This window comes from Macaca thibetana, chromosome 8 (genome assembly GCF_024542745.1).
Source record: "Macaca thibetana thibetana isolate TM-01 chromosome 8, ASM2454274v1, whole genome shotgun sequence".
In the NCBI taxonomy this organism is placed as follows: Eukaryota; Metazoa; Chordata; class Mammalia; order Primates; family Cercopithecidae; genus Macaca; species Macaca thibetana.
The window spans coordinates 46572575-46595892 of record NC_065585.1 but is presented as its reverse complement, the minus strand read 5'-3'; the positions used below and the strand labels follow the sequence as shown (position 1 = coordinate 46595892).

General features: G+C 37.7%; 1 protein-coding gene across 6 annotated transcripts in view; it reads right to left on the bottom strand.

Annotated features, from left to right (window-relative positions):
* Positions 1-23318, bottom strand: part of STK3 (serine/threonine kinase 3) — a 332138-nt gene that overhangs the window by 80027 nt on the left and 228793 nt on the right. For all 6 annotated transcript variants that reach the window (XM_050801203.1, XM_050801204.1, XM_050801205.1 and 3 more), the window contains one exon: positions 18311-18503. In XM_050801203.1, the coding sequence (XP_050657160.1) occupies positions 18311-18503 (193 nt within the window). The remainder of the gene's footprint in view (positions 1-18310; positions 18504-23318) is intronic.

Below are 23318 nucleotides of genomic sequence, written 5' to 3'. Positions count from 1 at the left end.
TGTAAGTCACATAAATTTTTTGGTTTCCCAGTGCACATAAAAGTTATGTTTGTTTGATTGCTTGCTTTTACAACGTCAATTTTCTTAAAGAAAATTTTTTTTAACTTTTAAGGTCAGGGGTATATGTGCAGGTTTGTTACACAGGTAAACTTGTGTCATGGGGGTTTGTTGTACAGATTATTTCATCATCCAGGTGTCAAGCCTAGTACTCATTTGTTGTTTTTTCTGATCCTCTCCCTCCTCCCAGCCTCCACTCTCTGAAAAGCCCCAGTGTATGTTGTTCCCCAGATGTGTCCATGTGTTCTCAACATTTAGCTTCCACTTGTGAGAACATGCAGTATTTGGTTTTCTAAAAGTTATGTTTAGGAGTGACATCAGATAGATGGCTGACAAGAGAGGCCTGGTGCTAGTCCACTCTCAACAAAAAAAGACCAAGGCACCAGATAAACAGCTAAGATTTGACTGGAGTGTCAGTGGGAGAACCCTGGAGAATAACGAGAGAGTGCAGAGGCACCTGTGCTGCTTAGAAGTCCAGTTTGGGGTGGCTGTAACGTTTCTTAAATAATACCACAGTGAAGTTTGCTGTATCAGTTAATTCTTCCTTTCACAAAAGAGTTCTCTGTAGCATGAGATGCTGTTTCATAACATTTTACCCACAGCAGAGCGCCTTTCAAAATTGTAGTCAATCCTTTCAAACTCTACCACTGCTTTATCAACTAAGTTTATAGAAAATTCTAAGTCCTTTATTGTCATTTCAACAATGTTCACAGCATCTTCACAAGGAGTAGATTCTATCTCAAGAAACCACTTTCTTTGCTCATCCACAAGAAGCAACTCTTCATCGGTTCAAGTTTAATAATGAGATTGCAGCGATTCAGTCACATCTTCAGGTTGTACTTCCAAGTCTAGTTCTTTCACTATTTCCATCACACTTGCAGTTACTTCCTCCACTGAAGTCTTTAACCCCTTAAAATCATCCATGACGGTTGGAATGGACTTCTTCCAAACTCCTGTTAATGCTGATCTTTTTACCTCTTCCTATGAATCACAAATGTTCTTAATAACATGAAGAATGGTGAATCCTTTCCAGAAGGTTTTCAACTTACTTGGCCCAGATCCATCAGAGCAATCACTATTTATGGCAGATATTGCCTTATAAAACGTATTTCTTAATAATAAGACTTGAAAGTCTAAAATACTCCTGGATCTATGGGCTACAAAATGGATGTTGTGTTAGCAGGAATGAAAACAACACTAATTTCCTTGCATACTTCCATCAGAGCCCTTGGGTGACCAGGTGCATTCTCACTGAGCAGTAACAGTCCAAAGATAGTATTTTTTTCTCAGCAGTAGGTCTCAACAGTAGGCTTAAAATATTCAGCAAACCATGGTGTAAACAAATGTGCTGCCATCCAGGCTTCATTATTCCATTTACAGAACACAGGCACAACAGAATTAGCATAATTTTTAAGGGCCCTAGGATTTTCAAAATGGTAAATGAACATTGGTTTTAACTTAATCTCCACCACCAGCCTGTCCTTTGAAGCTCGGAAGCCAGGCATTGACTTCTCCTCTGTAGCTAGGAAAGTCTTAGATGACATCTTCCAATAGAAGACTTTTTCTTCTATATTGAAATTATGTTGTTTAGTGTAGCCACCTTAATCAATTATCTTGGCTACATCTTCTGGATAACTTGCTGCAGCTTCTACACCAGTACTTGCTGTTTCACTTTGTACTTTTATGGTACGGAGATAGCTTCTTTCCTTAAATGTCATGAACCAACCTATGCTAGCTTCAAACTTTTCTTCTGCAGTTTGAAAACTTTCAGCCTTTACAGAATTTCAGCCTTTACAGAATTGAACAGATTAGAGCCTTGATCTGGATTAGTCTTTGGCTTAAGGAAATGTTGTGACTGGTTTAATCTTCTATCCACACCACTCAAACTTTTTCCATATCAGAAAGGGAAAGGCTGTTTCACTTTCTTATCATTCATGTGTTCACTAGAGCAGAACTTTTAATTTCCTTTAATAACTTTTTCTTTATATTCACAACTTGGCTGTTTGGTGCAAGAGGCCTAGCTTTCACCTAGTCTCAGCTTTCAATATGCCTTCCTCACTAAGTTTAATCGTTTCTAGCTTTTGATTTAAAGTGAGAGATGTGTGACTCTTCCTTTCACTTTAGCACATAGAGGCCATTGTAGGGTTATCAATGGGCCTAATTTCAATACTGTGGTGTCTCAGAGAACAGGGGGGTCTGAGGAGAGGGAGAGAGACAGGGTAATGGCCTGCTGGTGGGGCAGTCAGAACACATACTACAATTATCAATTAAATTTGCCATCTTATATAGGGGCAGTTTGTTGTGTCCCAAAACAATTACAATAGTAACACCAAAGACCACTGATCACAGATTACTGTAACAGATATAATAATGATAAAAAGGTTTGAAATATTGTGAAAAGTACCAAACTATGACACAGAAACACAAAGTGAGCACATAACGTTGGAAAAACAGCACCAACAGACTTGCTCGACACAAGGTTGCCACAAACCTTCAATCTATAAAAAACAGTGTCTGTGAAGCACAAAAAAGCAAATCGCAATAATGAGGTATGCTTATGGTTAAAAATGGTTAAGATGGTGAATTTTAGGTTATATGTATTTTACCACAATAAAAAAATTTTTTAATTACCATCTTAACCATTTAAAAATGTGCAGTTCAGTAGCATGAGGTATTGTGTGACCAATCTCCAGAACTTTCACCTTGCAAAATGGAGACTCTTGTACCCAATAAACAACTCGCCATTTTCCCCTACCTCTAGCAACCACCATTTTACTTTCTGTTTTTATGAGTCTTACTACTCTGGATACTTCATATAAGTGAAATCCATTAAAGTGGTTTTTTTTTTTTCCTTTTTTTTTTTTTTTTTTGATTGGCTTATTTCACTTAACATAATGACCTCAAGGTTCATTCATGTTGTGGCATGTGTCAACATTTCCTACCTTTTCAAGGATAAATAACATTCAATTCTATGCATATACTACATTTTGCTTATCCATTTGTCTGTCAATGAATACTTTAGTTTTTCCACTTTTGTTGAATAATGCTCCTATGAACATGAGTATAGAAATGTATCTCAGAAATCCTGCTAATTACGTGGTTTTGTGTTATTTACTCTTTTTTAAATGACTAAGTTTTTCTCTATGTGCAGATCTTTATTTGCAAGTAATCTTATTTTTTAATTATCTATCCAGAGGTCTTCTTTACTTTCTAGGGGGTGTTTTGATGGTTGAGCCTAATCTCTGATTAAATGAATGATTACGATACAATGTAAACATGTGAATAATATAATTATTGGTAAAAGTAATTTTTATTTTTACCCTATGAATATGTTGTATGGATGGATGGGGGGGTGGACCGACTGATTTGACTGACTGACAGGGTCTCTCCTTCTGTCTCCCAGGCTGGAGTGCAGTGGCATGATCTCCGCCCACTGAGGGCTTGACCTCCCAGGCTCAAGCGATCCTCCTCAGCCTCCTGAGTAGCTAGGACTACAGGCATGCACCACCACACTTGGTTAATTTTTGTTTACTTTTTGTAGAGATGAGATCTTACTATGCTGCCTAGGCTGGTTTCAAACTCCTGGACTCAAGCAATCCTCCCATTTTGGCCTCCCAAAGTGCTGGGATCACAGGTGTGGGCCACCACACCTGGCTGAGTTATGTCTTTTAAATGTGTTTCCATCTTTACTTTTCATTAAGTCATAAGTTCCCTAATGCAGAATTCCAAATCCTTTACCTAAATAATTTCACAGCTATCTCTATCAATATGTGTTTTTGACTGTCTACCTAGATATTCAATATCTATGAACAACAACAGCAGGAGCCATGTTACATGGTTTTTCAACGTTACTTTTGAATTAGTAGAAGCTATATGTATTTCATTACTAGCATTGGTGCACTGCTGATAACGTATTTGAGAAAGTATTGTGACTACCACAATTATTATTAGGTTGGTGCAAGTAATAATAGAATGATCTATCCCAGTACAGTCAGAAAGAACCTGATTTTCAGAATATGCATGTATTAGTGGAAAAATAGAAAAAGACTCTCAACACAACTGTTTATCTAAGGACCAGTCCTCTAGTTACAGTTTTAGATGGCTAGAAAATAAATGTGACAAGACATCTGGGACCCAAATGGTACCCACTGTAAAGATACAGAGATAGTCTATCAAATTTAAGATACTATAAAACACCAATATTTGTGGTAAACCTTTAGAACTTAGAACACTCTCATATCTCACATTCAAAGTTCATGAAAATGAAACTCCTTAGGGACAGTTCAGCAAGATAATGGCAAAGGCTGCCTTTAGATTTCTTGTCATAACAGATTTTACAGGAATGTTAAAAATGAACAAAATATATAGAAGAGAAGGTGTAATATTTCAACGATCAATAAATATGCTAAAAATAAAGACATGGTGTTTATGGTGTTCATCTTCAACTTTGTTCCCTGAAATCGACAATAAAAATAGAAATTGGTTAATCTGATGGGTTACATTACTGATGTTTAGATAGGACACATACATTCCATTAACATTTTCAGCAGATTTTTAGTACCTTTGATTTGTCTCTAGGCTTCATCATTACAAGACATATTTCTCTATATTCAGAATTGAAATTTGGTTCCCATGGTAACCTCTTAAATGAAAATCGAGTCTAGGAATTTAACCTGTTATTCTCCACTTCTGCCCCATTTTGTAAATTTAAAAAAATTGCAAGTGTAGCTCAACTTATGCATATTTTTTATAAACTAATCAAAGTAGTAAATCAAACCGTAAAGCTGGGAGAAGGCGGATAATCCCTTAAAGAAATTCTTTGCTCAATATTCTTTTTGTTTCTTTTTCTTTTTAAAAGGAAGATTGATTCTGTAATAGAATTATATATTTAGTTGTAAGTTCTGTTTTCATCAAGAAGTCTTAAAATGTGTCACACACATAAATACATCTGAAAACTTTAACATTCAGTATTATATAATAAGGGTTATCAAGTTTGTCAAGGAAAGTCAGAATCAGGGAGGAGAGGAAAAACGGTTTCTTTAGAAACAAATTGCTGGAAAAGTAAGAAACTCCTAAACCACCATTATCAACTGTATTTGATAATGAATGGAAAGGTTTCACTGAAGCGTATTTCTAGATAGCATTCTATAAAAAGTAAATTTAGTATTTGTAGGTACTTTGGTAAAAATGAAACAAAACAATAGAAACTACAAAAAGCATGCATTGTGGCACTACTAATTCAGTGAAGACAACAGCACTCTGTGACCTATGTTCCTCCCCAGATCATCTTCCTCTCTCCACACCAAGCCAGAACCACATTGCTTTCATTAATTTTTTTTTTTTTTTTTTTAATCCAGCACTGGCTTCATTGCTGAGGCTCTCATTATGGTCTTCTTTGTTTTCTCCTCAACTAGGAGATAAGGAACTCTTCATCCCAGAATCTTTACAAACTCCCCAGTACTGTAATAAACAGGGTTCTCTTGATATACCACTGACTCTTACTTCAGACCTCTGTATCTGAGAAAATTCACCCAAACCATTATTGGAGTAAATTTAAAACTAATATTTTCCTACCAGAAACTAACATTTATAGAGTACCTATTCTAATATGATCTACAGAGTAGCAGCATAAACTGGGAAGGAGAAGGAGAAAAATAAAATCTCAGAAGTTGCTTTTTTCACTACGAAGAATAAAGTGGGGGAATTTTAATCTTCTATAAAAACCTTCAAAACAGAAAGATGGGATGACCAGGCATTTCCTATAAAGATGAGGAGAGTAAGAAAAAGGCTGAAGGAAAGACAGTGTTCTTTTCTGCAATGAGTCAGAGAAGAAACAGTTCATTAGAGAGAAGTGGTAGCAACAGAAAGGGGAGAAGCAGACTACTCCTTGGTGCTGATTAAATAAAGAAAGGAAATTACTAGGAAATTTCATTCCAGGAATCTATTCTTCTAATCCCAACAGTCTTGTGCGTGCTCCTGACAACATCCCAATCAGGAGCTTCTAACTGAAGTCACATGAGCCACCATTAACGTTGTAGTGTCTTGAAGTGAAAAATTTGCCTCCCTAATATCTATAATTCCTAGCTTCCTGACTAGGGGTGAGAAAGTATCTATCTTGTTGGAAAAAGTGGCCATGTAATACAATTCTGGCTAATGACACATAAAAATAAGGGTTTAGGCCAAGTACGGTGGCTCATACCTCTAATCCCAACATTTTGGAAGGCTGAGGCAGGAGGATTGCTTGAGGTCAGGAGTTTGAAGCTGCAATAAGCTATGGGCTATGATCACACCACCATTTCCACTCCAGATGACAAAGTAAGACCCTTCTCTCAAAAAAAAAAAAAAAAAAAAAATCAAGTAAGGGTGTCTAGGAAAGCTCTGTTTTCTTGATACAGGCACAATCCTTTCTGTTTTTTGCTCTTTTCTACTGCCTGGAATGCAGACTTGATGGATAGAGATCCTGCATTTATTTTGCAGGCAGAAGAACAAGCATAATATCCTAAAGATGGTGTCACAGAAAGGATTTCTAATGACATCATGAACTCACTCTGCCAGTGCTGGATACTCTGCTTCTGGATTTCTCATTAAATGAGAAAAGAAATTAATCTTATTTTGTTTAAACCACTGTTATTTGGGTTTATTGGTACATACAGTCAAATTCAGTCCTTAACTGATGCATTTCTATTCCCAAATGGAGGATGCAGGGAGAAGCAGAAGCAGCAATCTTCAGTTTTACTGCAGAAACATTCCAATTTCAAACTTGAAGTCCACTATTATACAGAGTAGTTTAAATATCAGTAAGTTTCAGATACATTATAGTTTTAAAGGTTTTTTTACGGGTTGACCTAAAAAACCTATGGCAAAGTGCCTTTTGGCTTCCATACTCAAAAATTTCAAAAATAACCCATTCCTAAGATAAAAATAAACATTCTTAAAGAGAGTTAACAAAAGTTTAAAAAGCAACTTAAATAAAAGGAGGAATCTATTCTGTTAGATTTTTCTTTCTGGATGATTTGATAACAAGATACTATTAACCAAGATATGTTTACACTTAATTTTTTATTCAAACGTATGTGCTTACACTTCTAAATATTTTCCATTGCTTAATTTAAAACCTAGCATTAACATTTAGAGTATCTCTTTGTCATACACATAAAATATTAAAAAACAATTTTAAAAAAATTTTAAAGAGGAAAACTGGTTAGGTTTGTTTTAAAAGTTAATGGGAGGGGGCAGCTGCAATTGCCCAGTAATGTTTAACGACACAATATGAAACACATGCCACAATGTGGAGCTGAGTCTCCAGGGAGATACATGTTCACAGAAGTGGGACAGAGAGGATGATGTTTCTGACTTATGATTTATTTAAAAAAAAATACTAGGCTCTTCAATGAGAAAATAAAGCAGGAAATCTCAAGATAGTAACCACTGTCATATGTGATGTGGTTGCTACGGCAAATAGTTTTTTTAAGCACAGAAAGAATAATCACATAAAATTGACATCAATTTCTTCAGCTGCAGCTGAATTCTGATCCCCAGCTTACAAAAACATTTTATTTTAACAATAATTTTAATGTTCAGAATTACCTAGTTCCTCAATTTTGGCCCCAATTCCTTCAACTAGTTGCTTATGGAACTAAAAGCCTATTAGCAATAAAGAATAAAGTAACTATCATTCATTCTCTTTGTGGATAAGAAATTTTAAAGAAAAAGGTTGCTTTTCATCTCCTTCATGCATCCCCAAAACATTAACAAGTAAACCAAATTGTGAGGAATATAATACCATAGAAAACATGTCAGTCCACCCATAATTATTCATTAAGTTTCTTAATTTGCACATCTTCTAAACAAAAGTCCTCATAAAAATGTAAATATATAAAGTAATATTTAAAAATACTTTAACAAAATAATTTAATTTTTAACTTCTTACCATGATTATGACAAAGATATTCAAGTTTAGAGAATAAAATAACAATCATGACTTCAGCAAAGTATGTGTCAACATCAAAGAGATTTATAAAGATTACCTAATTTGTTCTTCTAAAAATATTTTAAGACGTGGGTGGTTCCACCTCATTAATGACCTTGGAAATGTGTCCTTTAATTTGTTGCCAAGAGTATAGTGAATACATATAAAAACCAGGATGTTAACACAGAAGCTACTGACATCAGTTTTTTTCTGAACTTCACCATACTGTATTTTAAAACCAAGAAGGATAAACATAACATGGAGAAGGTCCACGGACTATTCATAAGAGATTAAAAAGCTTAGAAAATAATACCTGCACAAAGGTTAAAGAGACTGAAATTATTTAGCTAAGAAAAGTCAAGTCTGAGGAAGAACTTAATAAGTATCCAAGTATTTATGAAGGGTTCTTTGCACAGAAAATAGTGACCAGCTGTTTTCAATCTCCAATGAAGGCAGAATAGAAGGAAACAAAAATTGAAGCCCAAGATTTTAGTTAAGTAAAAGGATTTCCTGTGCAAGTAATGAATATTGTAATGGTCACTGTGTGTATCTATGAAAATGCTTTCTTCAAAGGCCTATACAGGAAAGAGATTTTCATTTGTACAGGGAAGACTAATATTTACATCCTTGTGTGTGTTTTGTGCTAATAAAAGAGGGATCCTACAACCAAAATACATACACCAGCAGGTCTGAGCTGGGTTATACTTTGTTAAACATCCCACGGACCAAGAGCACACAGAAGAGTAGACTATACTCAGTGCCCACAGGGAACTCCAAACCACTGCAGCCACACCTTACCTGGCTTCCTTGTACTTTTGGAAAGGAAAATGAACGATTTCTAGTTGCCCAAAATACGATGAGTATTTGCACCCAGCTGCAAGAGGGACCTGTAGTTTATTGTTGTCACCTTTATTATCATATCCCGGGCAACAGTAACCTCCTAAGTTAAAGAGGAATGCAACAGTGTTTCATAAAAGCATGATAAGTGGGAAAGTAATTCCCCTACACATTCTCCTACCCTTGCCAATTATTTCTTGGCATCTAAAATTCCATCCTTAGTGATTTACTCCTTTGGCTCAAGGCTGTATGATTCTGGGTGAAAATGTATTTCACGAACATTAAACATTATTAGGCATTTTATTCCTGTGTATCTGGTCTTTTTCCAAAACAGATTTTGGAGGGAAAAAGGAAGGAAGGAAAGGATATGAGAACTGAGAGAAAGATATTACTAAGCAAAGAATACGGCATGGAAGTAGATGTTCAGAACAAAACAAATTGCCTCACACTTCACAATTTTATCTAGGAACAATGGATGAACCAGGAAGCAGAGTCAGCCTTCCCTTCTTGGTATCTCTCCTAAACTGCCGCTGAATATCTAGTATCTGTGTCCAGAGTAACTCCTAAAAAGCTAAAGCAGAACTTCATTTGCTTTCTCCTACTATTTAAGTAAAACTGCATATATGTGCTGTCCAAAATAAACTCTGAAATTCTCAAAATCAATAAATACTATAGGCATATACAGGTAAGACATTTTTTAAATGTATATTTAGTAAATATTATTTAACCCAGTATTTAAGAAATGATAAACATTTATGAAAGGTTAATATAAGTAAATAATATACAACCTAAACATAACCAGTTATTTCTCCACCCATTCTTTTTTTGTTTTTCTGAGACAGAGTCTTGCTCTGTCACCCAGGCTGGAGTGCAGTGGCACGATCTCGGCTCACTGCAGCCTCTGCCTCCTGGGTTCCAGTGATTCTCCTGCCTCAGCCTCCTGGGTAGCTGGGATTACAGGTACATGCCACCACGCCCGGCTAATTTTTGTATTTTTAGTAGAGATGGGGTTTCACCATGTTGGCCAGGCTGGTCTCGAACTCCTGACCTTACCTGCCTTGGCTTCCGAAAGTGCTGGGATTACAGGCGTGAGCCACGGCGCCCGGCCTCTTTACCCATTCTTTTTTTTTTGAGATGGGAGTTTTGCTCTTGTTGCCCAGGCTGGAGTGCAATGGTGCAATCTCCAGCTCACTGCAACCTCCACCTCCTAGGTTCAAGCAATTCTCCTCCAGAGCAGCTGCCTCCAGAGCAGCTGCGATTACAGACCACCACATCCAGCTAATTTTGTATTTTTAGTACAGACGGGGTTTCTCCATGTTGGTCAGGGTGGTCTCGAACTCCCAACCTCAGGTGATCCGTCTGCCTCAGCCTCCCAAAGTGCTGGGATTACAGGCATGAGCCACCACGCCTGGCCTCTCCACCCATTCTTAACACAACGTGGTCTCCACCTATATCACCATCCAGCTGCCTCTCTGTTCAACATGCTCCAGCGTATCTCCAGCCTTCTTAAATACTCCCGTAAGTTCTAAACACAATATTCCAGGTGAGTTCTGGCTCCTGAGAGCAGAGGGAAGCTGTTTATTTCCTTGTTCTAAAAAGTGGTTATCTGTCCTAGCTGCACCTCAGAAGCTCTTGTAGAGTTTTTAAATTTTAAAAAATATATTTTAAAAGCAGAGATGCCCAAGCCCTGCTCCAGTCTTCAGACCAGCATCTCTGAAGACTGACTGTTACAATACATACTTGTGAGGCTAGTTACTTGGACCCAAGAGCAGGGTTTATCTTGTAAATCAAGCCCACTGGTCCAGCCTGTGGTGATCTTTTAGGATCCTCATTCTACCCTATAACATATTTTTATTGTTCCACTTCATGTTATTTGCAATTCTGATGGACCTTCACCTTATAGCTTCATCCAAGTTTCTATGAAAAATTTTGAGCTAGCCAGGGCTTGAGACCGAGGTTCTATATCACAAAATGAGAAATCTTCTGGTAAACAATTTATTATTTAACACTGTAGTCGACTGAAATTTAGCAACCACTGCCATGTGCCTCTGGTGAGCCTTTGTATCATAGAGGCTAGAGAGCTGAGCACCACATTTCTCAGAATTCCTTGCAACTAGAGTTCTGGGTAAGTGCACTCTTTCACAACTGGGGGGGCGGAAAAAACAAACAGAAGCTATGTGTCTGCTAGTTTAGTTATTTCCTTCTTGCAAGCCCTGTCATGGAGACTTGATTATTTACAGCAGCATTCTAGCATCTAGTCACCAGTTTCACAGGTACTGAGGAGTGGTTGCAGTAATATTTAGTAGCTTTCTAATCCCTAAATAGCAATGACGGTTGATTTCAGTCTGTATTACTGAACTCAACAGTGCCAGTGGCAGCCTCTGGATTGCGATTCCTCATTGTGGCAGTAGTAGTTGTTCCTTATATGCTCACTTTTGTGGTGTTGTGGGAGTCACTCCTGAAGCCTATGCTACACAGTCTTCTCCTCTAGCCTTTCCATTGATTTTCTTAACATCTACATCTCTAATACGGCTTGGCTCTATGTCCCCACCTAATTCTCACGCTGAATTTTAATTCCCAATGCTGGAGGGGGGCCTGGTGGGAGATGACTGGATCATGGGGGTGTTTTCTTTTTTTTTTTCTTTTTTTTTTTTTTTTTGAGACGGAGTCTGGCTCTGTCGCCCAGGCTGGACTGCAGTGGCCAGATCGCAGCTCACTGCAAGCTCCGCCTCCCGGGTTCACGTCATTCTCCTGCCTCAGCCTCCCGAGTAGCTGGGACTACAGGCGCCCGCCACCTCGCCCGGCTAGTTTTTTGTATTTTTTAGTAGAGACGGGGTTTCACCGTGTTAGCCAGAATGGTCTCGATCTCCTGACCTGGTGATCTACCCGTCTCGGCCTCCCAAAGTGCTGGGATTACAGGCTTGAGCCACCGCGCCCGGCCGAGGGTGTTTTCTAATGGTTTAGCACCATCTCCCTAGTGCTGTCTCGTGGTTGAGTTCTCACAAGATCTGGTTGTTTAAAAGGGTATAGCACCACTCCCTTTGCTCTTTCTCCTGTTCAGCCACGTAGGACGTGCCAGCTTCCCCTTCCACCATGATTGGTTTCCTGAGGCCTCCCCAGCCATACTTCCTGTACAGCCTGCAGAACCAAGAGCAAATTATACCCCTTTTCTTTATATATTACCCAGTCTCACGCAGTTCTTTAAAGCAATATGAGAACACATGAATATAATCTCTGACTTAAATTTCTTTGTGTGTGGAATACCTAGAGTAGTTTCTGTTTCTTCCAGTAAACTCTCACTGATATAAGCACACTCTCATAACAGGACCACCAGCTAGGTCACACTACATAATGTCTACAAGGATATCATGAAAGACCTTGTTAAATACTTTTCTAATATCCTAAGATACAATATTCAAACTCTGCATTTTATCTGACCTTGAAGTTTAGTAATGCTGTCAAAAAAGGAAATTATATTATTCTGATATGATTTCTTCTCAGGAATCTATGCTGACTTATAAGGATCCTGATCTTTCCTAAAGGACTCTTAAATGTTCTAGAATCCTGCCCAAGAAGGACACTGCCCAGAGCAGTGATATGATTCTAGTGTCAACCCTGTGTCTATATACTGGTTCCATTGCTTACTTGCTATGAAATCTTGGACAACATTCCCAAGTCTCAGTTTCCTTAGTGCTAAATGGTAGTGAAATGCTATTTTACAGGATCCTTGTGAGGAGTAAATAAGATAACGCATACAAAGTCCTGAGCACAGTGTTCGGCCCGCAGTAGGAGCTCAATTAATAACAGCTGTAACCTGAGAAATTCACCTTTTTCTCCCTTTCCAAAAATAAAATAAAATAAAATGTAAATGTACCCTTTTATACTTCCATGACTATCTACTCATTTTCTCAAAGAGATGTCAAATTTCACAAACAGTGGAAAACAGTTCTCTCATCTCAAGTCATATCAATAGATATTATCAAACATACTCTTGGTCAGGAGATGCCAAGTGCACTGAGTACTTCTCTAGCATTTGCTTATCTTGCCATTCAAACCCCTTTTAATCATGTTGATGCTACTCAGTTCATTTTGGAGATCATCATTGTCTATAGAAGCCCCATTGGCTAGCTTACTGAAAAAAGAGAGATGGAGCAAGGTCTTAGAGGAGGCAGGAAAAGGTGGAGGTAAGAATTTGCCGTGGGAAGAACAGAGCTGCTCGACAGCTCAGCATCTCCAGTCCCAGAAAGATACAATCTTTCTCACTGCATGGGAAGCAGGGCTGGCAACGCCTGGGGCTTCCCAGATGCTCCCTCTTATCAAGTTGTTGAAAGGACAAATTAATAGGATGGATAGATGAATATTATCCTTTATTGATCATCAACTATATTTAAAACACTGCTAGGCACGTTTTGAATTTACATAATACACACACCTGCACACATACACACAACAGAGAGACAATACATATCACTGAAACTCAGACAGAATTAAGTAACACAATTAATAAATGATTTGGCTTCACATATCATGCTCTTTACTATACCACATCATTTGTTCAGAAAACATTTCATGAACTCTTACCAAGTGCTAGGTATTGTACTAGGTATAAAAAATACAGTGAGGAATGAACAAAAGCACATGCTCACAATAAAGCATGACAGTGCTGTAAGAGTGAAAGCTTGGGGTGAGATGGGAGCCTGTTAGAGGGGCACTTATTCCTAACCTGGAGTTGACAGAGGAAGCAACCTCTTAACTTAGCCTGAGTGGATGAATGTGATTTAGCAAAAGAAGGATAAATCCCACAGGAGGATTTGGGCATTGCAAGAGGCCAAAGGTGAAAAAGCTCTGTAAGAGCTGAGAAGCTGGAAGAAGGATGAAGAGGGAATAGAAAGGTAAGTAGTAACCAGAGCATATACTGCTTCTTAACTGGTGTTGAGTTTTAGCCTATAAGCAATTGGTAGTCACTGGGAGGTCATAAGCAGAGGAGAAATGTGCTGAAATCTGTATGGTGGGTAGGGAATGAAGATGGGAGGCAGAGGATCAGCTTAGAAGCCTCACAAGTGAGAAACTATGAGGACTTGCACTAAAGAAATGCAAGGCGAGATCATGAGAAGAGGACAGGGATATTTAGAGGGCAGAACTGATGAGATGTTACTTCCATGAAGGGTGAAGGAAGAAACGGAAATTAAGAATGACTCAATTTTTCAACCTTATTCCAAAGACCACATTTAAAACACCTATACAACTTCTCTAGGTACTCGCATTATAACATTTCATTTTTTTTCTATAAAGTAGGGAGCAAGGTCATCTACTGAAACTGAGATGGGAGGTAGCAAGAAGAGATGTAGTGAAGATCTAAACTAGCCACTCTGTAGAATGAGGAATTGCTGAACCGAGAAACACAGGCTTCCAGGAAAGTTCTGAGGGCCCAAATGGGGCCCAAAAGGTCTTGATCTGGTAGCCCTCATCTGTACAGATGGAAGATTATCTCCAGCAGCACTCAATAGCCAGGGTAAAGATGCACAGAAGATGAACACAGAGACTGGACCATATCAAAGTTTTCCAGGAGAGGCAGAAAAGACAAGATACTAGGGCAGAGGAGTTTAGAATATAAGAGAGCGGCAGAAGCAACGAAATACAGCCTCTAAGCTGGATATAGAAGTGAAGGGAGGGTGTGCTAATAAAAAGAAAGCAGACTAGGAACTAGGGTCAGGGAACTAGAGGGCTCTCATGACAGCATTTCCCAAAATGTGTTTCTCAGATACTTATTACACAGGATGTTAATCACTGACAAGTTCCTCATTAAAAGCTTTTCATGGTCAAGTAAGTGAAGGAAACCTGGGGTAATGTAATTTTTAAACTGTTTCCTTCCCGTACTATTTGCATTTAATAAGTTAATAATATATCTCTAGGATAAATATGCATTTCCCAAATACTTCTGATTATTGTATATTATTTATCTATATTTATCTCAGATAATTTCACTGAATGGGTATCTTAAGGAACACATTTTCAGAAGGTGTGCTCTATGAAATGAGAAGTAGGGATGGTAGAACACTTGAAAAGAAAGTAGCTTACTAAGGCAGGAGGTTTACCTGAAAGTTCTCTTAGCTTCCAGAGCAATGTATCTTTAATTCTACTATAACACACATACACACACACAGACACACACACACACACACACAGCTTGACTCTGACTCTACTGTAATTAGTATTCATTCATGAAACCAATATTCCAAGAGCATGTACTATTATGTGGCAGAGGAGATTTATACAGCATTCTTACCAGGACAAACTTCATAACTTATCTGGGGAAAAAACAGAAACACACAAGAAAAATAAAAACCTGGCTGGAAAGTATGGCTCTTCCTCAGATACCCATAAGATATAGTTTCCCTCCAGGGCAACTAGTGCTACCAATATAGCCACAGCTCTGTAAGATCAGAAAGTTCCTCCATAAAAACAGAGCTAAGATGAGTAGAACTGAGCTGAACAAATGAAAAAGCCCCAGTCTTGTCTTTGCTGAAGCTACTACTCTCCCAGTCATTCATGATGAAATAATCTCTCCTACCCCATCAATCTGATGACACAGATTCTTGACCTGGTCCTAATCTACTCCAGGATAAGAAATCCTAACAGTTGATTTTCTTAAATGACAACCAACCTGCTTAAACCCAGTGTCAACCATTCAGAATTCCAACTGTCACAGACTAGTATGGATAAAGCATAATCTGTAAGGAAGAAGTAGAGATCCACATGTAAATACTGGCTAGTGCCAGACTGTGAAGGATCTTGGTGACACAGCTGAAGCCTGGATATCCCTTGGGGAATGAGGAGGCCTGATGGATATATGAATAGGAAGATCGGGAGCGGGAGGGTAAAAGTAATGCCATCATTGCTAAAAACAGGTTTAGAAAGTTATTCTTGGGACATGCCCATAGGGTCCATGTCCATTTTTAAAAAGGCAGATCAAATTTTAAAATATTTTTTGTCATTTTTCTCCACTTCCCTTCAAAGGGAAGGTTTTCCTTCCTAGAGGTAAGGAAAATAGGCCCATAATTTCCAGCTTCATGGTTAAAGGTATAAAAGAGAAAGTGTAAACATAATTTAAAGTGACAAGGATGTTAAATCAGGCAACTCACTTGAAACTCCAATGGGAAAAGAGATGAAAATCAAAATCTTCAGTACATATTGTAGAGATTTTAGAAAAACAAAAATAATAAACTGCTATCATCTTATTAGGGAACAAAAACGCTAAAGACACATTAGCAAATGTGGCTTTGACTGATGTGACATAAGCTGAGACCTCATACCAACTAATTTAAGAAGTTTTAAAGATTTAGATCATGAGAAAAACAAAACTACAATAATTATGTGGTTTCAGAAAAAGTTAAGTCTTCCCTCAGTAACTTCTTCACATTCTTTACTACTACCATACTACAATATGACAATCCCTAGGGGTTATACTAACATCACTTGATTAGAATTTTGGAAACACTGAAGTCCTACATTACAGAATGATGTCTAACTTGCAGAAACAAAAAACAAAGAAAGTTGGCTCATGGGATTTAAAACTCGCCGAGGTCCATAAAACAACTGCAGTTACAAAAACCACTATCTGCTCAACTTCAAAATGGGCTTTCAATAAAACCTCTGTGACAAAAAGTCATACCTATATATTCAGTTACAACAAAATTATAACATATATTGATTTTTGTGGATGTCATACACAAAATGTGTAGATATCTGTGGTGTAATTTTAAAGTATGATGTTGGAAACATCATCATTGCTCTCTCTTCTTTGAAATATAATACACTGCAATCCAAATGAATTCGATTCTATAAAGACTCATTTTTCTTAACTACTATATATATGCTGATGTTCAACTATATGACTGCATGAAAAGTTGTTTATACAGCTTCATGAGGAGCTCAGTAACTCCCTAAAGATACAAAACAGAACTCATGATCTAATTGATCTGTTAAGAATCATAAAATTTGAGTTAAAAAATTATATCAGCTTATGGAAAATTGATATTACATGTGGATGAAAAATGTGTTAACTGTTTTACCACAGAGTCTTTGTGATCCACTTGTACCCTAACACTGGCTGGTTCTGGAGGCCACAAGACCATCCTCTGCAGTGTAGTGAGGCACGTTACGGATGCAGAAAACTTACTCTAGTCAGATGCCCCGCTGGTAATTTCAGGAAATCCAAGATTTAGGCTGCTTTCTGGGTAAAAGGCTCAGAAGACCCACCAATGGCAGGAGATGGAAAACTCATACTCCACCCCCAGGATTATGGCAACATAGCAATCTATTTACATTTTGTGCTTCATGATCTCTCTATCCAAAGTACATATGCAACCATAATGGGCTACACAGAACTAGGAAATGTGAAAAAGCAGCAGTACTGAGCCACGTGACTTGAAGCTATGGGTCAAACTTCAAAGGGGGAGTAGCAAAAAGAAAAGGGTGAGCAAAAAGGAAATGGAAGTATCTGAGAGAAAATCCTGGTACCCATTTTGCAGTACCAGCAAATTACTTAAATATTTACAGTCTTCTAGGTTCTACAATGCTAGAAGTCATGTAATTCTGCTTTTCTACCATTGAGAGGCAATACTCTTCAGTGGAAAGCAGCCTAGTGCTTGCTTAGACTTTGACACTAACCACCCAGGACTAGGGTAGGACCAGGACAGGAAGAAAAAGGTCAGTTGGTGATAAGAGAAAATTCGTTTTTGCCTATAATTGTGAAACCACAATGACCTACAATGTTAACTGCACTATCTTAAAAAACTATTTTTAAAAAAGAGAAGTGCTAGTCTGTGAAAGCATTCCTATTGTCATCACTCTGTAAGCAACAGAGGTCAGAGAGAATGTTTGATCATCCTTTTAGCCACTGCAGCAGCCCCCCACTGTGCCTCACATATGGTAAGCAGCAGTAAATACTCATGGAACTGAATCTTCTGTATGAGCATCCCTGTCTCTTAATCCTTCTTTCTAGTGTTTCTTATTTCCCACCTTATTTCTTCCCATAGCTTGCACTGCTCTGTCGTTGGGGTTTAACTGATAATTTGGACAACACAAAATGACAGTCTGTTGAATTTATTGGAAGATAATTTTAGGTTCACTTTTTTAATTGGAAAAGTAAATGTTAGGAACATTATCTTTTTCTCTCTAAAATACTTTGCAAATTAAGCAGTGGGTTAGCAACCTTCAACAGAAAAAAGTTCCATATCTCTAAGTTGAAGATGTGTTGCTTTCTGCTATATTAAAATACAATTTTAAAAAGTTGACTTGTGCCATACTCTTTTTTACTGTTACGTAAATCTAAGAAACAAAATTTTCCACAATTGGCTATAAAAAGTAACACAGAACTAGCTTGGTTCCTATAAAAGTATCCTTTCAAATTAGAAAACAAATATTCAATGTAAAAAAGCCACATACTTTTCATAGTTCCATCTTCTTCTTCCTCATCCTCACTGTTTATCACCATGGTCCCCAAGTCGGATTCCAACATGGTGCTATTATGTTCAATCATGGTCTGGGCCCCTTCACTCATCGTGCTTGTGGCCCGCATGGTGCCCACACTCTCCACACTAGTCTTCACCATGGTGTGGGAATCCAGCTCATCTTCATCCTGCAAGCAAAATACTGCAATGAGGGAAGACTTTTCTGTGACAGCTGGATTTCTTAATTCTTAACAAGAGAATGAATATATTATAGTTTTAATGCTTATAAAAATACGATTAGTACTGATTTTAATATAGACATACATACAAATGTTATTTTAAGAGCAAAAATTATTCAAAATAACCTAAAGTTTTAGGTAATTAAAGATCAAGCAACAGAAATTGATGAAGCAGAAGGCTGCTAGTTGCTTTTAAAATAAAGATTAAGATAGGTGAACTATCAACAAATGCATAACAAAGAATATGGTGACGAAAACAACTAAATATATAAAAGAGAGCACCTTTAAGACAGAACACATTTACACTTTGTATTATAACGGGCATAATGATGTCTATAACCTTGTACAAGAGCCATTAATTTTTTCTTTTAAATTATGGCAAAATATACATATACATATACAAAAAATTCACCATTTTAACAATTTTTAAGTGTACAGTTCTATAGCACTAAGAATGTTCACAGTGTTGTGCAACCACCACCATTATACATTTACAGAACTCTTCATCCCCCCTTTCCCCAGTCCTGGCAACCTCTATTGTACCTACATGAGGTATCTAGAATAGGCAAATTCATGAGTACTACTATTCATACCATAGTACTAATTCATAATTACTATTGTTTTTTGTTTTTTTTTTTTTTTTTTTTTTTGAGACGGAGTCTCGCTTTGTCGCCCAGGCTGGAGTGCAGTGGCCGGATCTCAGCTCACTGCAAGCTCCGCCTCCCGGGTTTACGCCATTCTCCTGCCTCAGCCTCCCGAGTAGCTAGGACTACAGGCGCCCACCACCTCGCCCGGCTAGTTTTTTTTTTTTTGTATTTTTAGTAGAGACGGGGTTTCACCATATTAGCCAGGATGGTCTCGATCTCCTGACCTCGTGATCCGCCCGTCTCGGCCTCCCAAAGTGCTGGGATTACAGGCTTGAGCCACCGCGCCCGGCCCATAATTACTATTGTACTCATGAATTTGCCTATTCTAGATACCTCACGTAAGTGGAATCATACAATATACTTCACTGAGCATAATGCATTCAAGATTCAGGCATATTGTGGTATGTTGTGTAATTTCATTCCTTTTTAAGGCTGAATGATACTCCACTGCATGAATACACCACATTTTGTTTCCCTATTTATCTGTTGATGGCCATTTGGATTGTTGACACCTTTGTCTACAATAGTGCTATTCACCTTTGTGAATAGTGCTAATGTGAACACTGACCTACAAGTATCTGTTTGAATCCCTACTTTCGGTTTGGTTGGGTATCTACCTAGAAGTACAATTGCTGGATCACATGGTAACTTCATATTTAATTTTTTGAGTGCCCAAACTGTTTTCCACAGTGGCTATACCATTTTACATTCCCACCAGCAATGCACAGGATTCCAACTTCTCTATGTCCTTGACAACACTTGTTATTTTCCATTTCTAAAAAGTAATAGCCATCCTAATGAACATGAAGTGTTATCACATTGTAGTTTGATTTGCATTTCCCTAATGACTACTGATGTTGAGCAATCTTTTCGCATGCTTATCAGCCATTTGTATATCTTCTTTGGAGAAATATCCATTTACCCATTTTAAAATGGGTTGTTTGGTTTTTCTGTTGTTATTACAAATTCTGGATATTAATTCCTTACCAGAGATATAATTTGCAAATATTTTCTCCCATTTTGTATGCTTTTTACTTCATTTATAGCATCTATTGATGTAAGTTTTTAGTTTTGATGAAGTCTGATTTATCAGTTTTTTTTCTTTTGTTGCCTATGCTTTTGTTGTCAAATCCCAGCTTTTGAATGTTTCACAGAAGAATTGAGTCAGTAATATAAGTACAAATTAAAAGTGCTTTTTAGAACATTCACCAAAGATATACTGGAATAGGGTCATAAAAATAAACTAACAAATCCTGTCTGAAAGACCAACTGATAATCCCAGTGCTTTGGGAGGTCAGGGCAGAAGGCCAGGAGTTTGAGACCAGCCTAGGCAATACAGCAAGACCCTGTCTCCACAAAAAATTTAAAAATTAGCTGAACATGGTGGTGTGCCTGTAGTCCTAGCTACTTGATGGGCTGAGGCTGGAGGATTGCCTGAGCTCAAGAGTTTAAGGCTGCAGTAAGCGATGATGGCGCCACTGCCCTCCAGCCTGTGTGACAGAGCAAGACCCCATTTCAAAAAGAAAGAAAGGACCAAAGAATCGGCTATTTAGAAAAACTTGATTATGCACTGAAATTCATTTATATTTATTCCATTTTTAGTAGAAACATATAAGCAAAATCTAGTTCTGGCAGAGGTCAAAATGCAAATCTGAGAACATCAATGTTGAGTCTCAGCAATTTGGATTGTATAATATAACAATAGTTGGACACCTGTTTGATACCTTTCCTCTTCCTAAACCTACATGATAAGCTTGGGCATTATGTCTCAAAGTCGTTTGCACTTCTTTAATGATCCTTTCTCTTTTAGAAGACCTCTTCATTCTCAAGCCTTCAACCATCTAATAAGTCGAGGAGTCTCAAATCCTGAAATCTTCCTATGTCTTTACTTATTATTTAAATGCTTAATGACGTCTAAAATTTGACAGTCCCAAATCAGATATTATTTGTCTCTCCAGTCCCTCCTATCTGTCTCCACCCCCAACAACCACCACAAAGCATGGTAATCTTCACTTGCTACATAAAACTTCAATGTCGTCTTACATTTATTTTCTCTTTCATTCCCTATATATGTATCAGTCAACTAGTTCTTTAAAAAATTCTCTCTTAGCTCCATCTCTTCTTTTTCCATTCCCACTGCTACTGGGTATAATCCTCACTACCTCATAGGTGGTTTACTGCAGCTAATGCTTCCTGACTGAGGACTCTCCCATCTAACTTTCTAGAGTCAGGCAGACATTGGTTCAAATCCTGGCTCAAATCACTTATGAGGCATAGGATCCTTGTTCCCAAAGATTGATGATTAAATAAAAAGGTAAGCAAAATGCCTGCATGCTACCTGGAACAAGGTAGTTTCACACCTTTCTCAAAGTACATGGCATTATACTAACCTTTCTTGAATACTATTTCTATCATTCTACGGAAGAATCTACTATGGCTCCCAGTTCCTGCCTTCATTAAAGCTAAACATTTCTGCCTAGATTTCAGTGTCTTCTATGGCCCAATCCTATTTTCCCATTGTTCATATAACTTCCAATACAGGCAGGCTGGATTTTAACTGAATCTCTCTTTGCCATAACTCCATATGATGCTATGCTCATTAAAGACTTCCTTTGTGTACATGTCTTATTCTCTATCCAGAACGCCCTTCCCCTCTATCCATTTAACTAAATCCTACCTAGTTTCCGATCAAGTATCTACTACTTCCATGGCTAATTCAGTCTTTGTTAATTATTCTCTTTTCTAAACTTCCATAGAATTTGCAACCTGCATTATACACTTTTGTATTCAATTTATGATCTCATATTGCAAGCAATTGTTTTGCAAAATCTTTTATAAATGTAAGTACCCTATGGACAAGAATGTCTTTGAGTGCCTCTGAATCCACTAAAGTGCTTCATTTGGTATTCAAAACACGGTAAGGATTTGTGAAAGTTGTCAGAATCAAAATGAAGATATTTCTGTTTAAAACAACAAAAAAACAAACAAAAACCAACCCTGACAAATGGAGCAAGGGAAAGCCATAAAGAGATGGTCCTCATGCATAAATGCCTGATAGCAAAAGCTATCACAAAAGACTCTGCCAAAACCACCACTTTGCACAACGGCCATTGCAATCTTACATGAAAAACACTGCGAGGACATCTACCCAGCAACTGCCTATCCAACCACAGACTGGCACACAAGGATAAGGATTTCAAAACAATTAGGCAATTCTCCCCATTTTTCCTTTAAAAACCTTTGTCTTCCTTTACCCCCCGAATAAGCACATCGTTTACTATAGCACCTATACTAGCACTGCAATGCCCTATTCTAAAATAAATGTTACTTTCTTTTAGAGAGTCCTTGTTATTTAGGTTGACACGTTCAATACATATTGACTTTTTCATGGAATTATAAAATCAGGGACCTTTACAGTTAGAGAGAAACTAATTCGAACCATCATTTTATATCTGAAAACACTGAGGTCCATAGAAAATAAGAGACTTCCCTAAGGTCACACACCTACTTAAAAGTAGATCTGGGACTAAGAAACAAGTTCTTTTATTTCTTAGCCCATTATTCTACTACATACATGTACCTGAATTATGTTTAAATTTTGATCTACTTGAATGCTTAAGTTTGATGTGCAAGCTTAGAATCTTAAAAGCTTATATCACCACCTTCTATTCCCAAAGAGTCCCATAAAATTATTCAGTACATTCTAGTCCAAGCCACCATCTTCTCCCACTTGGAGCATGAAAACAGCCTACTGACTGTTCTTATTGTTTCCATTTTTGCCCCTTTTAGTCTCACTCACATAGGCAGATTGAGCCCTCCAGAAGACAAATGACATCATGTTACTCTCCTGCTAACACTCTGCATTTGGCCTCCTATCACACTTAGAATAAGATCCAAAACCTTTATCATGTCCAAATGTGATCTGGCCTATCCCATCTAGTAATATCTGCCAATCCCATCTCCTATCACATTCCTTCTTGTTCACCAAGCTCTAACCAGGCTGACCTCCTTTGCTGTTTCTTGAGCATTCTAAGCATGTTCTTCCTTTTAAGTCTTTAAATTGGCTGATCTATCAGACTGGAATGCTCATCCATAAACCAGATTGATAATTTATTTA